The sequence below is a fragment of the Gossypium hirsutum genome, chromosome D11, assembly GCF_007990345.1.
Source record: "Gossypium hirsutum isolate 1008001.06 chromosome D11, Gossypium_hirsutum_v2.1, whole genome shotgun sequence".
Classification (NCBI taxonomy): domain Eukaryota; kingdom Viridiplantae; phylum Streptophyta; class Magnoliopsida; order Malvales; family Malvaceae; genus Gossypium; species Gossypium hirsutum.
The window spans coordinates 1267846-1286260 of NC_053447.1; the positions used below are offsets into that span (position 1 = coordinate 1267846).

The 18415-nt window shown below is 30.7% G+C and overlaps 2 protein-coding genes across 4 annotated transcripts; one reads left to right on the forward strand and one right to left on the reverse strand.

Moving 5' to 3' along the window:
• Nucleotides 1-381: 381 nt before the first annotated feature.
• Nucleotides 382-3744, forward strand: LOC107904569 (probable pectinesterase/pectinesterase inhibitor 34). Its single transcript, XM_016830982.2, is given in 4 exon segments — nucleotides 382-1208; nucleotides 1211-1565; nucleotides 2061-2197; nucleotides 2978-3744. Coding segments are annotated over 4 exon segments (1818 nt in total). The 5' UTR covers nucleotides 382-580; the 3' UTR covers nucleotides 3676-3744.
• Nucleotides 3745-5655: 1911 nt separating this feature from the next.
• Nucleotides 5656-12851, reverse strand: LOC107904567 (calcineurin B-like protein 4). 3 transcript variants are annotated; one of them, XM_016830979.2, is made up of 9 exons: nucleotides 12697-12851; nucleotides 8266-8414; nucleotides 7660-7742; nucleotides 7504-7563; nucleotides 7231-7339; nucleotides 6767-6819; nucleotides 6600-6680; nucleotides 6401-6513; nucleotides 5656-5996 (listed from the first exon to the last, which is right to left on the reverse strand). In XM_016830979.2, exons 2-9 carry the CDS (start codon nucleotides 8342-8344, stop codon nucleotides 5912-5914), a joined length of 663 nt encoding a protein of 220 aa, XP_016686468.1. In that variant the 5' UTR covers nucleotides 8345-8414; nucleotides 12697-12851; the 3' UTR covers nucleotides 5656-5911. The 3 variants fall into 3 exon arrangements, with proteins under 3 accessions (XP_016686468.1, XP_016686469.1, XP_016686467.1); XM_016830980.2 differs by lacking the exon at nucleotides 12697-12851 and adding an exon at nucleotides 10068-10310; XM_016830978.1 differs by lacking the exon at nucleotides 12697-12851 and adding an exon at nucleotides 10063-10282.
• Between the last annotated feature and the right edge of the window lie 5564 nt (nucleotides 12852-18415).

Sequence of the window (18415 nt, forward strand, 5' to 3'; positions counted from 1 at the left end):
ATCTAAATAACCTTCATCTTCAATCTCTAACACTAAATATCAAATCGACTTAGATCTAAGATATGTTCTTGTATTCGTTGAAGCATATTGATTCTAATCCACTGTACAAATTGTTGAATCGTCGTTTGACGCTTATTAGCTAAACTTAATTCTTTTAAAAAACTTTACAGCTTTGTGACTTTAAAAACTTTTGAATAGTTCGATAATTTAAATGAAAACTTTCGAATTATTTAGTGACTATTTTGTAACTTTTTAAAGTACGATAGTCAACATATAAATTTACTAATAATTTATTACCTGAAGTGAAATTTATCCGTACTTTTTTCAATGGGAGTCTAATTTCAATGGGCAAAAACCAAACAGTGCTGAAAGTAGAGGACAGCTCATGGTTGCCCACATAAGCCTTCAACACCGACCTTCTTCTCTCTAATTTTCCACCATTTTTTCTTCTTATATAACCCCACACACTTTACTCATTGTTTATGAACATTCATATATGATCATGTAAGTAGTTGTAGTAGTATTTATAGCTTTTATCTTCCTCTCATTACTGACCCAAATTGAAAAAAAGAAAAGATCAATGGGATACGACTTACTCCGACGACCGGAATTCGAAAGTTCCGGTGGTCACCGGCAACAACGTGAAGAAGAAGGAGAAGAACCCAGACCTGAAAACAAGAAGAACAGGCTTGTTATCGTTTCGGTTATTGCTTTGGGTATGATCGTTGTGTCAGCTGTTTGTGCTGGGCTTGCAATCGTGCTCCGTGAAGGAGCTGCCGACCGTGTTGGCGGCGGCGGTGGAGGAGGCGTATTGGTCCACCGGAAACCCACTCGAGCTATTTCCAAGACGTGTAGTAAAGCTCGGTTCCCGAGTCTCTGTGTTACCTCACTCCTCGAGTTCCCTGGCTCACTCGCTGCTAGTGAGCAAGACCTTGTCCACATTTCGTTCAATATGACGTTACGGCACTTTAGTCAAGCTCTTTATACGACAGCGTCGATCTCCTACGTTCAAATGGATCCACGAGTACGGTCAGCGTTCGATGACTGCCTCGAGCTTCTAGAAGATTCCGTCGACGCACTCTCCCGTTCTCTCTCCTCCGTCGTGCCTTCGCAAGACGGCGGTTATAAAGGCAGCTCGTCCCAAGACGTGATGACTTGGCTGAGCGCGGCCTTGACGAACCACGACACGTGTACGGAGGGGTTCGAGGAGTGAGCGGGACGGTGAAGGACCAAGTGGCGGCGAAACTGAACGACTTGGCGGAGCTCGTGAGTAATTGCTTGTCGATTTTCGCTGCGAGCGGCGGAGACGATTTCGGCGGAGTGCCGGTGCAGAACAGGAGGTTGCTGGCGTCGGGTGACGATTTATCGGGAGAAAATGTCGACGAGGACAAATTCCCGAAGTGGCTAGGGAGGAAGGAGAGGGTACTGTTGAACACCCCCGTGTCGGCGATCCAGGCTGATATAATCGTCTCGAAAAACGGTACCGTTAAGACGATCAGCGAGGCAATTAAAAAGGCGCCGGAGAATAGTACTCGGCGGATCATCATTTACGTGAGGGCAGGAAGGTAAATTTATGGTTATAAGGAATATAATACCATAGCCTTTTTTTCATTTCGGCCTTTTAAAGTTTAAAAGCGAATTTAATTTTAAAAGTTGGTGTTAATTAAATTGAAAAATGAAAATTTTATGTTTTGATAAAATTAAATTGTATTATTATAATGGTTTTTTTTCCATTTTTTAAATATAAAATTAACATATTTTTTTAAAAATTTCAGTTTTAACATTTAAATTTGAACTTTAGATTCTTATATAATTTTCTAATAAATATGTGTTTTCTATAATTTTTTTTCACCATATTATTTTAAAAAATAATATTTAATGCATTATTAAGTATATTTTATATTAGATTAAATTATTTAAAATGCATTGTGTGATAAGTTTAATTTTTGTTTTTATTAAGTTTGTATTAAAATATAAAAAACACTTTTATAATAATAAGTTTAATTAGAAGTTTGGTGTAAGGATAAATCAGTAAATTGAGTAATGGATTTTATTGACAGGTACGAAGAGAAAGATTTGAAGGTGGGGAGAAAGAAAATAAACTTGATGTTCATAGGGGACGGGAAGGGTAAAACAATAATTTCAGGTGGAAAAAGTATTTTTGACAACATCACCACTTTCCACACGGCTGCCTTTGGTAAATTCCTTTTACCTTTTTCTTATTTATAAAAAATTATTTCATATACATGAATTTTATCAACAAATTTAGGTATTTATTTATTAATTTAATTTTTTTATATTTATAAAACATTTGTCACGCTTTTAATTCATTTATAAAATCTAAAAAATTTACCTTTTATTTTTAGTATTTTTCTTTAAATCCTCATTCAAAAAAGGAAAATGGGACCAAAAAACCTTTTAAACCATGCACATGGGAAGTTATTCTAGAGGGACAAAAGCACTAGAGATTTGCACCTTATCCTCTCTATTTTTTTTTTCAAAATTTTCAATTTTTAAGGTGTGATACTTGAAATTTTTGGACAAAAATGTTGTTTTATTTTTTTAAAGTCAAATTGGGATGAAAATGAACTTTTAATGGATCCATAATACATAAAAAATTGTAATATATATAATTACAAGTTGAATTGATGAAAATTAACTTGCAAGGTGCCAAAAATGTAATAAATACATGCAATGTTTTTTTCAATAGGAAAGTGCTGAAATGATTGGAAATGTTATGTTTATGGGTACAATTTGAAGCTAAAATAGTGACATTATTGAAAGTGGGTCACGGTGTTATCTACCATTATTGGTTGTGCATGTGTTATTGTCGAATAATCAGCTCTAATGACATTTCCCTATCTCCAATATGGATATGTTTGAAACTTCTTTAAAAAATTTATTATGTATTTTAAGGATCATTGAATGACCATATACTAATGTTTGCAACTTGTATGGATTTCATTGATTGTTTCAGCTGCAACCGGGGCCGGTTTTATTGCAAGAGACATGACATTCGAGAACTGGGCCGGACCAGCTAAGCACCAAGCGGTGGCTCTTCGTGTCGGGGCAGATCATGCCGTGGTTTACCGTTGTAACATCATCGGATACCAAGACACTCTCTATGTTCACTCCAACCGGCAATTCTACCGTGAATGTGACATTTATGGGACGGTTGATTTCATTTTCGGTAACGCCGCCGTGGTATTCCAAAACTGTAGCATTTATGCTCGGAAACCGATGGCCTTACAGAAAAACACCATCACTGCTCAAAACCGAAAAGACCCGAATCAAAATACGGGCATCTCGATCCATGCATGTCGGATTCTACCAGCATCGGATCTCGTCGCATCCAATGGTAGCTTTGAGACGTACTTGGGCCGTCCGTGGAAATTGTACTCTAGGGTTGTGTTCATGTTATCATACATGAATAATCACGTACACCCCAAGGGATGGCTCGAGTGGAACACCACATTCGCCCTGGATACACTATATTATGGTGAATACATGAATTACGGGCCAGGAGCGGCGATCGGGCAACGAATCAGGTGGCCGGGATATAGGGTTATTACTTCCGAGATTGAAGCAAGTAAATTTACAGTCCAACAATTTATCTACGGATCATCATGGTTACCATCAACTGGAGTTGCTTTCTTGGCTGGTTTACAAGTTTAAAGCTTGAATGTTGTTTCACATTTTGTATTTATTTTAGTTTGGTCCATCTATCCACAACTATTTTTTTTATATTTTTTAATCAATTTAATAATTCTAAATTCTAAATAAAAATAAAAATATATACAAATGTCAAATATCGATACCCGCATGCATATGTTGTATTGTATACAACTGTCACTTATGTTTCACTGAGTTGATTCCACCAAACGTCTTTAAATTATTGTTCTGATTTTAAATTGATTTCTAAAACTTTAAAATATTTTAATATAAATCCTCAAAGTATAAATGTTGTACATAGGGGAAATGTAATTACACCTATAAGTCAAATCTTTATAATTTTTTAAAGGACTAAATTAAAATCTCATCATTTTAGAGGATCAAAGTATAATTTTGTCTTTACCAATTTATAGTTTTATACATCCTAAAAGGTAATTAAAAAACCAATTTTCCAATTTAAAGAGATCAAGGCCCTTGCTTGTCCTCCTCCCACCACCGCTCATTGTATCAAATCAAGTCATTCGGTCTACCTATCTATTAATTCAAATGTTAAATGCCAATTTAGATAACAATGTTTAAAGCATTTTTGATTAAATTGTAAATATGTGTGTACTTATTACGTAGACAGCTTGGAATTGACTTATTAAAGAAAGAAAACAATATCATTAAACTTTTTAATACCTCAAATCTAAGTACACACGAGTTTATAATTTGATACATGTATTTTAAATACAGTCCACTTCATATCCAGACTAGCATATAATCTCATAATTGTCTGTTAAGCTGACAAAATGACTCAATTGATATAATACTAATTTATTTTAAGGACTCAATCAAAATATTTTATAAAGTTTGAATTCAATTCAAAATTTGGATCCTAATTCGAGGATATTCTGTGCAATTAACCCAATTTGTTTCAGTTCTGACATTATGTGTCGTCCCATTGGTTTCCCTGTACTTGTGGCTGCAACTGTGTTGGGCATGTGGGAGTCTTGGTTTATAATCAAACTCAATGTCGGTGTGGTGACTTGAGTTGAGTAATAAGTGCTTATTGCTTACTAGTCCTTTAAGTATCATTATATTTATTTTTAGCCTCTTTGGTTCAATGGAGTGGACTTAATCCCATTCAAATATTCATAATTTATATTATACTTAAAACTCTTGTTCAAATTAATGTCACGAGCCGACTGAATACCAAATTAAAGAATCACTCTTTTCACAAAATAAGTTATATTATTATGAGAAATATTTTCTCTTTTTTATATTTTTATAATGGTTAAAGTACTTGAGAGATCCCTGAACTATAAGAACTGGATTGAATTAATCTCTCCATTATTAACAAGATCAATGTAATCGCAATACTTTTAAAAAGATCAAATAAATCTAAATTGTAACAAAATTAACATTATTGTATAAAAATATTTTTAAAATTAATCTTTTTGACTACAGTTCAATTTCATACAAAATAATTTATTTATAAAACAATAAAATTTTAAAAATATTAACTCTAAATGATATTCTTTAAATAATAAATATTAACTCAATTCTCATTTAACCATATTTAAATTTTTATTAATAAAAAAATTAAATTAATCAAGTTCTTATAATAAGGAAACCTCTCATATAAACCTTTAATAAATATATTTATTAGATAATTTTTTCTCAGATTAATTTAAAACTCTTTTCTTCTAGATATTTTTAACCCTTCCTAAAAATTATTGTAATTTCAATTTGGTCCCTATAAATATTTATATTCAAAATTGTGTCAACTACAGTCAATAAAACTTGAAAACAAGCTAAAGGTGAGTTTGGATGGACGGTGCGTTTACTTGAGTGTAAAAACAGCGGTGGCGGTGATATTAGTTACTGTAACGATATTGTAGCATGAGACAAAAAGTAAGATAAACGCACCGCACCGCACCCAATCGCCCATCCAAACCCACCTAAGAGGTCATATCAGCATAGCTTTTATCACAAAATATATCAAAAGAAAAAAAGAGAGAACTGTTCTTTTCACAATATTTTCTGATACTCGACAGTAATATGAACATTCCCAAAACATATAAAACAACACTGTACATACAAAAGAGTGCAAACCCCAGATTTTGAAGAACATTTAATTGCTGATCCATTTGCAGATTGTGATTTTTATGAACTTTTGGTCGTCCTTCATGCTCGGGATTCATCGGCTTCATAATTTAATCAGATTAGTGCAAAACGTTTTGACAAAATCAGATATTTAATCTCCATTGACGGAGACGCTAACATCCGACTCTTCGATTTCGGGCAGATCGACGAAGCTGGGGAATGCAATGCTTATATCCCTGCAAAAGACACCACAAACATTTTGAAATTAAACTAGCTACATTGCCAGCAGCGAATCTAGGAAATAAGTTGGGAGGGGCTAATGGAATTCTCAAAAAATTTAAGAGTTTAATGAAAAAAAATTTAATAAAATTTGAGAGTCTAATTAAAACTTTTAAAATTTTGTGAGCTTAATTAAAATTTTCAAAAAAAAAAAAGAAGTAAAAATTATAATGAGAAATTTAAAAATTTTGGAGGGCCTACTTAAAATTTTCTAAAACCTTTAAGGAAGAAATGAAATTTGTTTTCAATATTTTGAGGGGGCCCTTGGCCACCATTACGGTCCTCCTTTGTACATGACTCGAGTACTAGGGTATGTTTGGGTATGCATTGGGTATTAGTTTAGCAAAATAGATTTACTCACTTCAAATATGGGAGAGTCATGTTCTTTAAGAGAGATGGATATTTTGATACAAATGCTTTCCACTCTTCTAGATTGATTTTGCCGTCACCTTTTGTGTCTGCTTCGCTAAATGTCTGCAGAAAAAAATAAAATGAGAGTTAAGAATGTCGGTATCGAATACGAATATATCCGATAGTTGATCGGTCAGAGATATCTGCACCTTATCGATAATCATTTCAACGATGTCTTCTGAAAGAACCAGTTCCGATTCATGCAAAAGTGCCAAAACCATTTCCTTCAACTGCAAGTCAATGAAATATTTTAGTTAGTATTGACCATATACGTGTAAACAATAGTAACTTGGTAGGTTATCGTTATGATACGAACCTCCTCACGCTCGATAAAGCCGGTTTGTCTTAAGTCGTAAAGCTTGAATGCAACTGCAAGAAGGATTTGCACAACTAAGAACATAATTCATGAAGAAAAAAACTAATCATAAAAGGGTATTATGAAAGCACCTGTAGTAGGAATCAGATTGTAGTTTGCCCCCTTTTAATCATAAAATGAGCAAATAGGTCCCTATACATTAAATTAAAGAGCAAAGCAGTTCTTTCAATTAAGATTTTCATCTATTTCTACTGCTAAAAACTGACGGAATAACCAAACAATTACACTTGATTTGCCACGTGTACTCATTTTGATGTACAAGGACTAATTTTTTATAGTAGAAATGGATTAAATTTAACAAAAAAAAAATTTGCTCTTTGATTTAACGTACAGAGCAAAATGCAATTCTATTCGTAGTACAGGGGCTTCTATGATACTTTTGCCATCAAAAGAGTTGCCCTTACATGCGATCTTGTCAGCCGCAGGTGCATTGGGATGAAAGATGCCCAATGATCTAACGAACTCACCGAACTCGATGACCCCATTACGTTTGAGATCGAACAAATCAAAAACCTGCAAATTTATAGGTGATGATATAAGAAAAAGTGGGGACAATAACATTGCAGAAATAGAAAACGTTCGTGTTCTAGTGATCTGGAATCCCAAACAGTTAACGGTTTGGTACAAAAATAAATTTTGATACAGAATACAAGCAATGTCGAGCTAACATTACACACCCTGTCTGCAAAAAGATTCCTCTGATTTCTGTTCTTGAAGAGGGCTAAATGGAATTCTTCCTATATAAGAAGGCATAGAATTTAACAAAACATCAGAGAAATTAATTACTGTTTGCTTATGGCTTGATTCAAATCGTATATGTTGAATGAATGTACCTTGTGAATAAGTCCATCTGCAATTATCGAATTGCTTAGTTTCTTATAAAGCTCCTCCAGGGACTCTACTTCATTAACCGTAACTGCAAACAGAAATTATCATCAGATTTGAGCGTTAGGTACAGAGTATATATCTGACCAGAGGTGAAGCCAAAAATTTCTCCTAGAGGGAAAGAAGTAAATTATAAATATTTAGAGGGACCAAAATGAAAATTTACTACTGTACTAATTTGTATTCTTACAGTTTCTAAAGGGACTCTAAAGCAATTCTACCACTTCGGGAGGGGGCCAAGGCCAGCCACTGTATTTGACATGGATATGTTCAACTTTTTCAAAGTTATTCCCTGTATCCATACTCGGGGAAGTGTCTAAAGAAAAAAGCAAACAAAGGCAAATTTTGATAGCTTATTCCACGTTGAAAATTAAATATTGATACAGATACATTCGACAAATTTAAGTTCTTTCATATATTTAAAGAGTCATACGGCTGTACCAACGTCCAAACATGTGTTTGATATATGACACAAGTATTTTAAGAAAAAACAAAGAACTCAAGCAACATAAAGGACATATTTACAAGCCACACGAAGTAGAATCGTTACTCACAAGGTGTTTCAGCAGCAAGAACACTTGGATCTTCATAACCATGTAATTGTTTGCTTCTCTTCGAGCTTGCACAGCCCATGACAACAAACGAACGTTTATACAATCCCGAAAATTGTCGACAGTGCACTCATTTGCTACAAAAGGTTCACCTGCCAATACCAAAAGTTTACATATATTTATCAACAATCACTATTTGGAGATTCATATCTTATAGTAAACCTATACCTAAATAACTTCACCTATGATCACCAATTACAAGCACCATTATTCGAGATTTACATGAGTGCGACTGAAGATCCTTACATTTTCATATCTCAAACCATATCTAAACATGCATCAAATACAGATATCTTAAGCCCAACATAACCATTTTATAGCAAGTAAATGGCATATATCTAATGGGACCATCAATGAACAAACAAAAAAAAATATACATCAATTACCAGTTTGAAAACACCATTTCATCCTATTCAAAGACCCCACCAATAAAATTGGTTGGAAAGTCCAAAAGATTACATCACTAAAAGATTTTTTATTAAACAAATCAATCCCTTCTTTTAAATATTTGACTAAAATAGTAAATGGACTTTGATAAAAAGTTTACTATATGACAAAACAATAACAACAAAAATAGACCTTGAACTTTGATACCGGCGGTAACTTGGTAAGTGGAGAAAAAACCCAATTTGAATATAAAGAGCACACTCAATACATAATCTAAACTAGGATGCTATAACATCTTTTAATACCATAATTTGGTAAAATTATATTGGAGACCCTTCTATTAGGAGACAGATTACATTTTATCTCCTCTACTAAAAAAAGGCAAATTAGTTACACATAGTGTAACATGTGCACCTTATAGACCAATTTTTATTAATAAAAATGGCTAGAATAACAAAAGTACCAGTTTGGTCTTTGATCTAACGTATAGGGACTAATTTACCCATTTTTTAAAATAGAATAGTTAAAATGTAATCAAACTCTTAGTATAAAGAACTCATGATACTTTTACCACATAATTTATCATCCACATCACCACTTTCGTAAAGCCTTAAACTTTTTTTTTTCTTTTGCCACATATGAACAAATTGAGTTACGCTATGGTATTTTCTGAGCTAAAGAAACATCTAATCATTGAAATTAATGAGAAATTTCTAAGCAAGAGATTTGAACTTGTAATAAGAATCACAAGCAGAAAACAAATTCGAATACTACAATTGGGACCATCGACATAAACACATCAGCATGGCCCAGTTTACTGAATATAAAATCCCAAAAGGAAAATTTTTCACCGACCTTTTTTTTTTCCGTTCTGTTTTTCTTAGAAACCAAACAGAGATGCTGTATTCAATTTGTTTATGTGATTACTAGATTTTTATTGTCTTCTAACTATATGAAGAACGAGCCATAAAAATCCTCGGGTGTTTCTTTAAAGCCTGCCATTTGAGCTTTTTATTATCGTTATTGCTTATAAAGCTATAAATTGGGATTTTAATGCGAAACATAACATTAAATTCTTAGATAAAAAGCTTTAAATCCTTAGAAACTTATAAAGTAAGAAGATAAAAATCTAATGAAGCTGCCTGCATCTACCATTTTTTTGTTCTTTCTCGTATTTTCTCAGAAAACAAACAGAAAAAATCCAACTACCCAGAAACTGAAGGAAGAGAAAAAAAATGAATACAAAAATCTAAAAAAAAATCAACCCAAGACTCGAAATATAAAACAAAGATAAACCCAATACCTAGAAGCTAAAAAGAAAGCAATGTAAACAAAAAAAAAAAACCAGCTAACCTTACTAGATTGATGCGAGCTTGAAAAACACTTGAGAGTTTTTGAGGTTTGTTCTTAAGCTTCTTCTTCTTTAATCTATTTTTGCTTTCTTAAATCTCGGAGATGGCTAACAGTTAGCTTACGTTTAGATTATATATAGAAGATGGGATTGAAGTTTGTTTGAGCCACTTGAATTAAATTTAGAGCTCCCTTTTTCTTAAAAGAGATACTGTTTTCGCCTGGCAAATATGCAAATATATAGGAGCACTTGAATAAAAAAAATCCCTTTGAAAATCACCCATTTTGATAAATAAAAGAAATCATCAATCCCTATGATAAATAATATTTAATATTTAATCAATTTCTGTTTTTAATAAAGCTTTCTAAACAAAGACAAATAATTAACTTTTCAATTTAATAATTTAATCTTTAAGTTTAATATATAATTGAATTAAATATAAATTTAAAATATTTAATTTTAACTAATTTTTCATTATTTACTAATTAAAAATAGATAAATGAAGAAGCTAAATAAAAATAAGTTATTTATGAATTAAATATAATCGAGTATGTATAACTTTTAATAACTTTTAAACAAATTTATGAATATTCTTAAACTTATATTTATAAACCATACGAGTATGTGTATTTTGAGATAATTATCTTTTTACTTAATTTATAATCGAGTTAAATAGGTCATATATGTCAACAAAATTTATTAATTAATTAAATAGGTTGTTTTTTTTTAAATTTAGGGAAATAAGTCGTTTTTTATGATAGAGTGTGAAAGTTTGTTTAGCTGAGCAAGTTTTCTATTGACATGTCGAAAAAGTGTGCCAAATTGGGAGTTTTTTTGAAAATTCCAAAGAAAACACAACTAACTGGACATACTTTCCGTGACATGTCACCAGAAAGCTTATCTAATTGGAAGAGTTTTCCTATCAACTGTACAGAAAATGCATCTAACTGGACACACTTTCACACGCTCTCTCCAAAAACCACCTATTTGACCAATTATTTTTTTTTCTATATTCAACTAGGGGTGACCATGGGTTGGGCTACCCAACCCGGCCCGACTACCCGCCCGAAAAATGAGAGGATTTGGGTAAAAATATAGGCTCGAAACATGAATTTGAGCAAAAAAAAATAAGACCCGTTTAGAAAACAGGTCAGGCCTCGGGTAAAAGTTTTTTATATATTAAAATATATTATTTTTAATCAAATATATATTAAATCTAAACTTTTTCGGCAGCCGCCTTACAGTTCAATTCCAGCGCATAATTATTTTAATTTTAAAAAAAATACAACGCTAATCCTTGACCGCTACCCTACTTTTGACTTTGATGCGCCTCCGGAAGAAAAATAAAAGAAAAATATTTTAATTTCTTACTTATCAATTATCATCCCCTTCAAAACCATTTATCTAATATCGATTTATTAAAAATTTTAAATTTATATTTTTTATCTTAATCACCGGCACGTGCTAAAGGTGACAACGATTTGACATCTCAGATCTGCCCCCTAAACTCACATTTTTGTTGTAAATAAAAGTTTGCATGGCCCCTACCCTTAAACAAAAAGGTTTGCATAGCCTTTTGATTTTCTTTGCTTTTTTTGTCACGTACACATATAATGTGTATTTATAAGGCTTCGATTAACTTAGCATCCATCAATTGAATATTAATCTGAACTTTCTTGAATAATCTACAAGAAACTTTTTCATAGATTTGATTTTATTGTCATGATGTTTTGTCCCATATAATATATGGTTGTGTTGTGATATTTTTCATCTAATTTTAATTAATTTTGAATTTTGAGATTTGACTAACAAGTTTTGTTAAAACATGTAATTAAAGATTAAATAAAGAGTAATTGAAGTTTCAGAAAAATAGGCAATCAGGTTAAAATGGTAAAAATATTATTGAAATTTTTGTATTAAAAATTAGATTATATTTTATTCATTTCATTTAATAGTTGGATAAATTAATTCGTTAGATCAAAGAGTGAACTATTCTTTTTATTAAAAATTTATCTATTTTTATTGTCAAAAATTGGTTAAGTGTAAATGTCAACTTATTCCATTAGCTATACTAGTTTTTAACAAAAATAGATACAGTAACCTACTGCATTAAAACTAATATGCGAACCAATGGAAACACGAAAAAAAAAGCATTTCAAGAAAATTTTCATTTTATTTTTTCATAATTTTTTTCATTCATCAAAATTTCGTTCACAATTTTTGTCATATAGAATTCAAAAAAAAAATGTCTGACTTTTCTTTTTTCCTTTTTTATTTTTCTCAGCAACCAGACAGATCCTGTATTCAATTCATTTATAATCGTAATTTCTAGATTTCTACTAACTACCAAAATATTTTATTCCCAGCTTTTAACCTAGAAATTTTGGATTTCCTCCTGAAAAAAACCATGAATTATTCAATAAAAAGCTTTAATTCCTTAGAAACTTTTAATTTATAAACAAGAACATAAAAAAAAAAAGAACAATGGAGATGCCTGCAGCTTTATTTTTTATAATTTCTCAGCAAACAAACAGAAAATTTAAAATCCAGAAACCTTAAAAAAGAAGCATGAAACAATAAAGTGGAAACCAATACTCGAGAGAGAGAGAAAAAAGGGAACAGAGAAAATAACTGACCTTATTTCATTGATGCGAACTTGAAACCAATACTGGATATGGCTAACACTTAGCTAATGCGTTTCGATTCTATATATATAAGAAGAGATTGAAGTTTTTCCAGTTTTTTTTCTACTTCTAATTTCAGAATTTCTTGCTTTGGCCTTCGTTTTTGCCAAAATAGATACAAAATTACAAAATTTATAATTGGACATGTTGTCTGTCATTTTGTCACCTTTCATTTTAATCATTTCGATTTTTTTTTATTTTTTAAAAATAATTTCGTCCCTTTTGCTTTACTTAGCGAAAATTGCATCATCTTTTCTCTAAATTAAGCCACGTGATTTTTTTCATTTTTTTGTTTAAATATCTCAATGAAAGAAGAACAGGTGGCTTAATTTCATACGAGGGGCACGGACCGAGCACACGCTAGGGGTAATGTAATTTTTTCCTTTTAATTTGGTACTTATTATATTGCTGTCTATAATTATAAGGCAAATTATCAATAAAAAACGTTTTTTTTCAAAATTTATCGAAATGGGCCGATTTTTTGATTATTTACCGGAATGGGTCATTTTCCGCGAAATCGCATCCACGTCAGCGCGATGTCAGGGTACAGGACATCGCGTCCACGTCAGCGCGATTTGCTTACGTGGACACAAATCGCGCCTACGAGGACGCAATTTGCTGACGTGACATGAACAGTTTATATTTTTTAGCTTGGAAAACTTTGAAAGGCCATAACTTTTGGCTCGGTTGTCCGATTGAGACAATTTTTTTTATTTCGAATAACTTTTCGAGATCTACGCGCTGGCAAACATCCGAAAGTTTGCCGCAGTTTTCGTCGAAAAAGATCCTTTTTTGCCCCTCAATTTCGATTTTTTCGGTTTAAAATTAAATTTTCAAACATTCAAATCGTCATTTTCCTCATTTATTTGAAGTAAACACCGGATCTTTTTTTACGGAATTGTTGTATTATTTTTTTGATTTATCACGTGTATGGAATAGGTCTGATAAATCGTTAGAACGTAAGTAATATAATTAAGATAATAACAATATTTCTATAAATTACCCATAATTATATATATTTTTTATTGGTAAATTTAAAAAACGGCTTTTATTGGTAAATTACCCATAATTATATATATTTTTTATTTTGATACTTGAATTTAGTAATATGGCGAATTTCAAATCTTTACAAAATTTAACTTTAAGGACTAAAATGAATATAATTTGTCAAATTTAGAATATAAAAAATGCATTAACGCTTATTATAATTATAAAAATCTAAGACTCGTTTTTAGAAAAAAATGAAAAACACAACAAAAAAAAAAGTTTGATTGAAATTTTCAAGTGTTTTTATATGCTGGTATTAAAAGTAAAAGACCTACTATTTTTTTAATTTTTATATAGTGAAGGTATGAAATTGCAATTTAACCCATTTGACTTATTGGAAGGAAAAGTTCAATGGTTTTACGGCAAAAAAACATAAATAAATTAATTGTGTTAATCTTGCCATTCTTGACAAAACATTTATACCTTAAAACTAGGGTATTTTACAAAAATAATACAAAACTAATAATAATAATAATAATAATAATAATAGTTTTTTACTCAAAATAATACTAACTACAATAATAATTAGGGTTTTACTAAAAATAATAACTAACAATAATATAATGTAAAAATTAACAATCATACTGACTAAAATAATAATTAGGGTTTTTACTAATCCTAATAACTAACCATAATATAATATTAGTTTTTTACTAATAATAATACTAAGTAACAATAGTTATTAATAACTAAACCCTAAAAACTAACAATAATAATACTAACTAAAACCATCAATTTGAGTTTTTATTAATCTTAATAACTAACAATAATAACCAAACTAATAACAAAAAATAATAAGAATTATACCAAAAAACATAATAACAAGTTAGTTTTTCGTTAATAACAGTTGGTGACTAAAAAAATAATTGGAAAATCGAGTGAGAGATTTTATAATTTTAATTATTAATCACTATAAAAACTTTATTTTTAAAGCATCTTTTAATAAAGTATTCGAATCAATTGCTGGTGGAGAAGATCACCAACACGTACTAAACGTGATAACTGATTTGATACCCTGTCTGCCTCCCTAAACTCACATTATTGTTGTAATAACTGTTTGCAACATGGCCCTTTTATTGTTTGCCACGTATCTATATTTATTATATTATGACACTGTAATATGTGAAGAAATTTAGGTTAAAATACGATGTTAGTCCTTATATTTTTATAAAATTTAAGATTTAATCTCAAAAATTATATTTATGATTTTTTTTAAAGAAGATAATACATTGAACCTAAACGACGACCTTTCACCATCTTTGGCCATGTTTAAGAAGCAGTGTACTATCCAAAATAATTCAATAAAAATAAAAATAAATGAAATAAAATAAAGATGATCTAAAGGAAATAAAGCATCGCCACTCCTTTATAAGCAATAATTTAAACTCCAATCCGCCTAGCAAATACTATTTAAAATTTGTATGAATTCAATAAATTAAAGGGTAAACTACAAAAATAGTCACTTTTGTTTGTCTTAAATTGCATTTTAGTCACTTATGTTTGAAATGTTACGTTTTAGTCACTTACGTTATTGTTTTGTTACGAAGTGATCACTCTATCGTTAAGCTCCGTTACCTCCCTAACGGCGGTCCTACGTGGCAGTACAAATGGATTTTAATTGTCAACTTGGATGTCCTACGTAACAGTCCAAATTGAATTTTATTTAATTAAAAATCTATTTTCATCCCAACAACTAGACATCCAAGTTGACATTTAAAACCCATTTGAATTGCCACATAGGACTTCCGTTAAGGAGGTAACGGATTTTAACAGTAGTGTAACCTCTTCACAACAAAACGATAACATAAGTGACTAAAATGTAATTTGAGGCAAACAAAAATGACTATTTTTATAGTTTACCCTAAATTAAAATACAATTCAAAACTAATTTGAATTAGGTATCGATTTAAAATAAGAAATTGAACCCATTGACATACGAACAGATTAAATTTAAATTTAAATTTTTATGATTTTTGATAAATTATTTAATTAAAATAGATAAACTCAAATTGATTGTGAAAACCTAATTAAAAATTCATAAAATCATTTTTTTAATTATAAAATCTCAAGTTCCTCACAGACATGTCACACGTGATAAACGTGACAACCGATTTGACACCGCGGTTCTGCCCCCAAACTAGAACAGTTTGCATGGCCCCTTTCGAAAAAAGAGCACAGTCTGCATGGCCCTTTGATTTTGTTTCCTTGTTTGACATATAAATATAATAATTTCAAAGGAAAAAATATATAAAATTCACACACCACGATTGTAATTTGAAGAAAAAATGTAAAATTTTACTTTTACACACTAGCTGCTGCTGCCAACTCAGCTAGTAGTTGGAATTGGAGGAGATTTTTGTGGCTTGAGGATGTTGTTGTTAGTTCTTCGAGAAACTTTCCGATTGGAACAATTGTGTCGACTCATAAGTTTTGGAAAGTCCTTCGGGATAAAGCTGCTAAGGTCTCTTGGCATAAGCTCCTTCGGTTCCCTTTTCACGTGCCTAAATACTCTATAATTAATTGGATGGCTATCTTAAATAATTTTTTTATTCGCGTCAGATTATTTAGTCATGGTATGGTTTCTGGTCGTTGTTGTCTATTATGTTCTAAAGCTTTTGAATCTCGAAATCATATTTTCTTATTCTCGAGGTTTGTGGCGACTTGTTTCGAGTTTATGTGGTATTAGGAGGTCTGGTGGTACGTGGCTTCAATAATTTAACTGGGCAATTTCTTGTTTGAAAGGCAAGTCATTTCTTGTCTACTTGCTCAAGCTTGCATGGTATGCAGTTGTGTACCTTATTTAGTGTGAAAGGAATAGTAGGCTTTTTGGAAATTCTTCTACTTCTATTGAAGAAAGTTAAAGATGTTGTGCATCTTTATCTTGGTGGTAGATGTCCCTTTAGACCTTGTCAATAACCGATTATGTTAGCAATGGAGTTTGAGAAATGTATAAGTTAGGTTTTTGGTTTTGATTGTTGTAATCTGTTGTGTTTTTTGGTTTTGTATAGTTTCTTACTTTATAATTTCAATTTGGTTGTTGTGGATTGTTGGATGTAGCAAGTTTTTTTTTTTGCTTGGATAATACAACTTACTTGTCCAAAAAAAAAAACATACTAGCTCTCCAAAATGATAAAAATTTGATTTAATCCTTTAAAATTATAAAGATACAAGTTATTAAAATTATGAAATTACATTCTAGCTTTCATAAAAACATACAACTTGATTCCACCTCCCAAAAAAAACTTTATAACTTCGCCACTACTCATGATCATCCTAAATATTGAAAGTTGATAATATTATGCTCTTAAATGCGTTCAATCCCATATCCTTTAAGAGGGTATAACAACTACTGCAACCTGTCCAATTCGTTGCCATCTCTATGGACCTAAATTTAATATAAATAAAATTATTAAACCCATCCTAATAAATTATTAATGTGTCAAAACTTCGAATAAGATAGGTTTAAAAAAATCAATTTTAACAATGAGGTGTAGTGTGGTGGATGCTTATTTCATCCCTTAAACATGTGGTTGGGATTTTAATTTCTACTTATGAAAATGGAGCACATTTCAACTAGCCATTTACTTTTTTAGAAAGCACCCGTGACGATAAGATTAATCACTATTGTCAATCCTGAATAACTTAATTACAATTAAAAATATTTTTTCATCTTATAAAAAATAATAATAACATGAGATCCCCAAAATCTGTTTTGTCCGAAAAATAAAAGCAATTATGGGATCCATTTATCTAAAAGAAATGTTAATGAAAAAAAGAGATTATTTAAAAGTAAAGAATCATTATTGCCGTTCCTTTATGAGCAATAAGCAAAAACTCTATTTAGGCTTTAATTCGATGGAAAATGTGGATATGATATTCGACAAGACAATACTTAAATTAGTCTCTAATGAGTAACGAGAGGGATTTCATTTTTTCTTATTATAAAAATACCTAAAACTTTTGATTGTTTATAAATATAATCTACTTTAAAAATTATGTACGTAACTTATTCATTTTGAATAGTAATATCGGTGATACTATTGTCATTAGTGTCATCACCTCTAAATTTTTTAAAGAATTTTTAAAAGAAATTTCCTCAAGTCAAAATTTTTTATTTAAAACTTGAGAAAATTTTTTAAGGAATATATTTCGATAATTTAAATAAAAATTTTATATTTTTTTAAGTTTTGTATTTTAAAAAAATGAAATTTGAAAATGGTTTATTTGTGTTATTTTTATGTTTTTTAAATGTTATTTAAATTTAATTTCAAAAGAAAGCAGACTTAACATGCAAATAAACCAAATGTTTAAAAGTATGTAGTTGGTGCCGAATGGCATCACCTTTTCTTCATCTAATCTAAAAAAAGGTAATTACTTCATTAAGTCCCTGAACATTTTATATAATTATACTTCAATCCAGTGTTGTCAATGGCAATGGCGACACCCAAAAAAGTTATTTTTTTTAACTAGAGGCACTAACGCCAACGGCAATGGTGTCACCGACATTTACTGTTCAAGACAGGTTATTTACGTACATATTTTTTAAAATGAATCATTTTTATAAATAATTAAAAATTTTAGATATTTTTATAAAAAAGTTGAGGGGCTTCTCTAAAAATATATT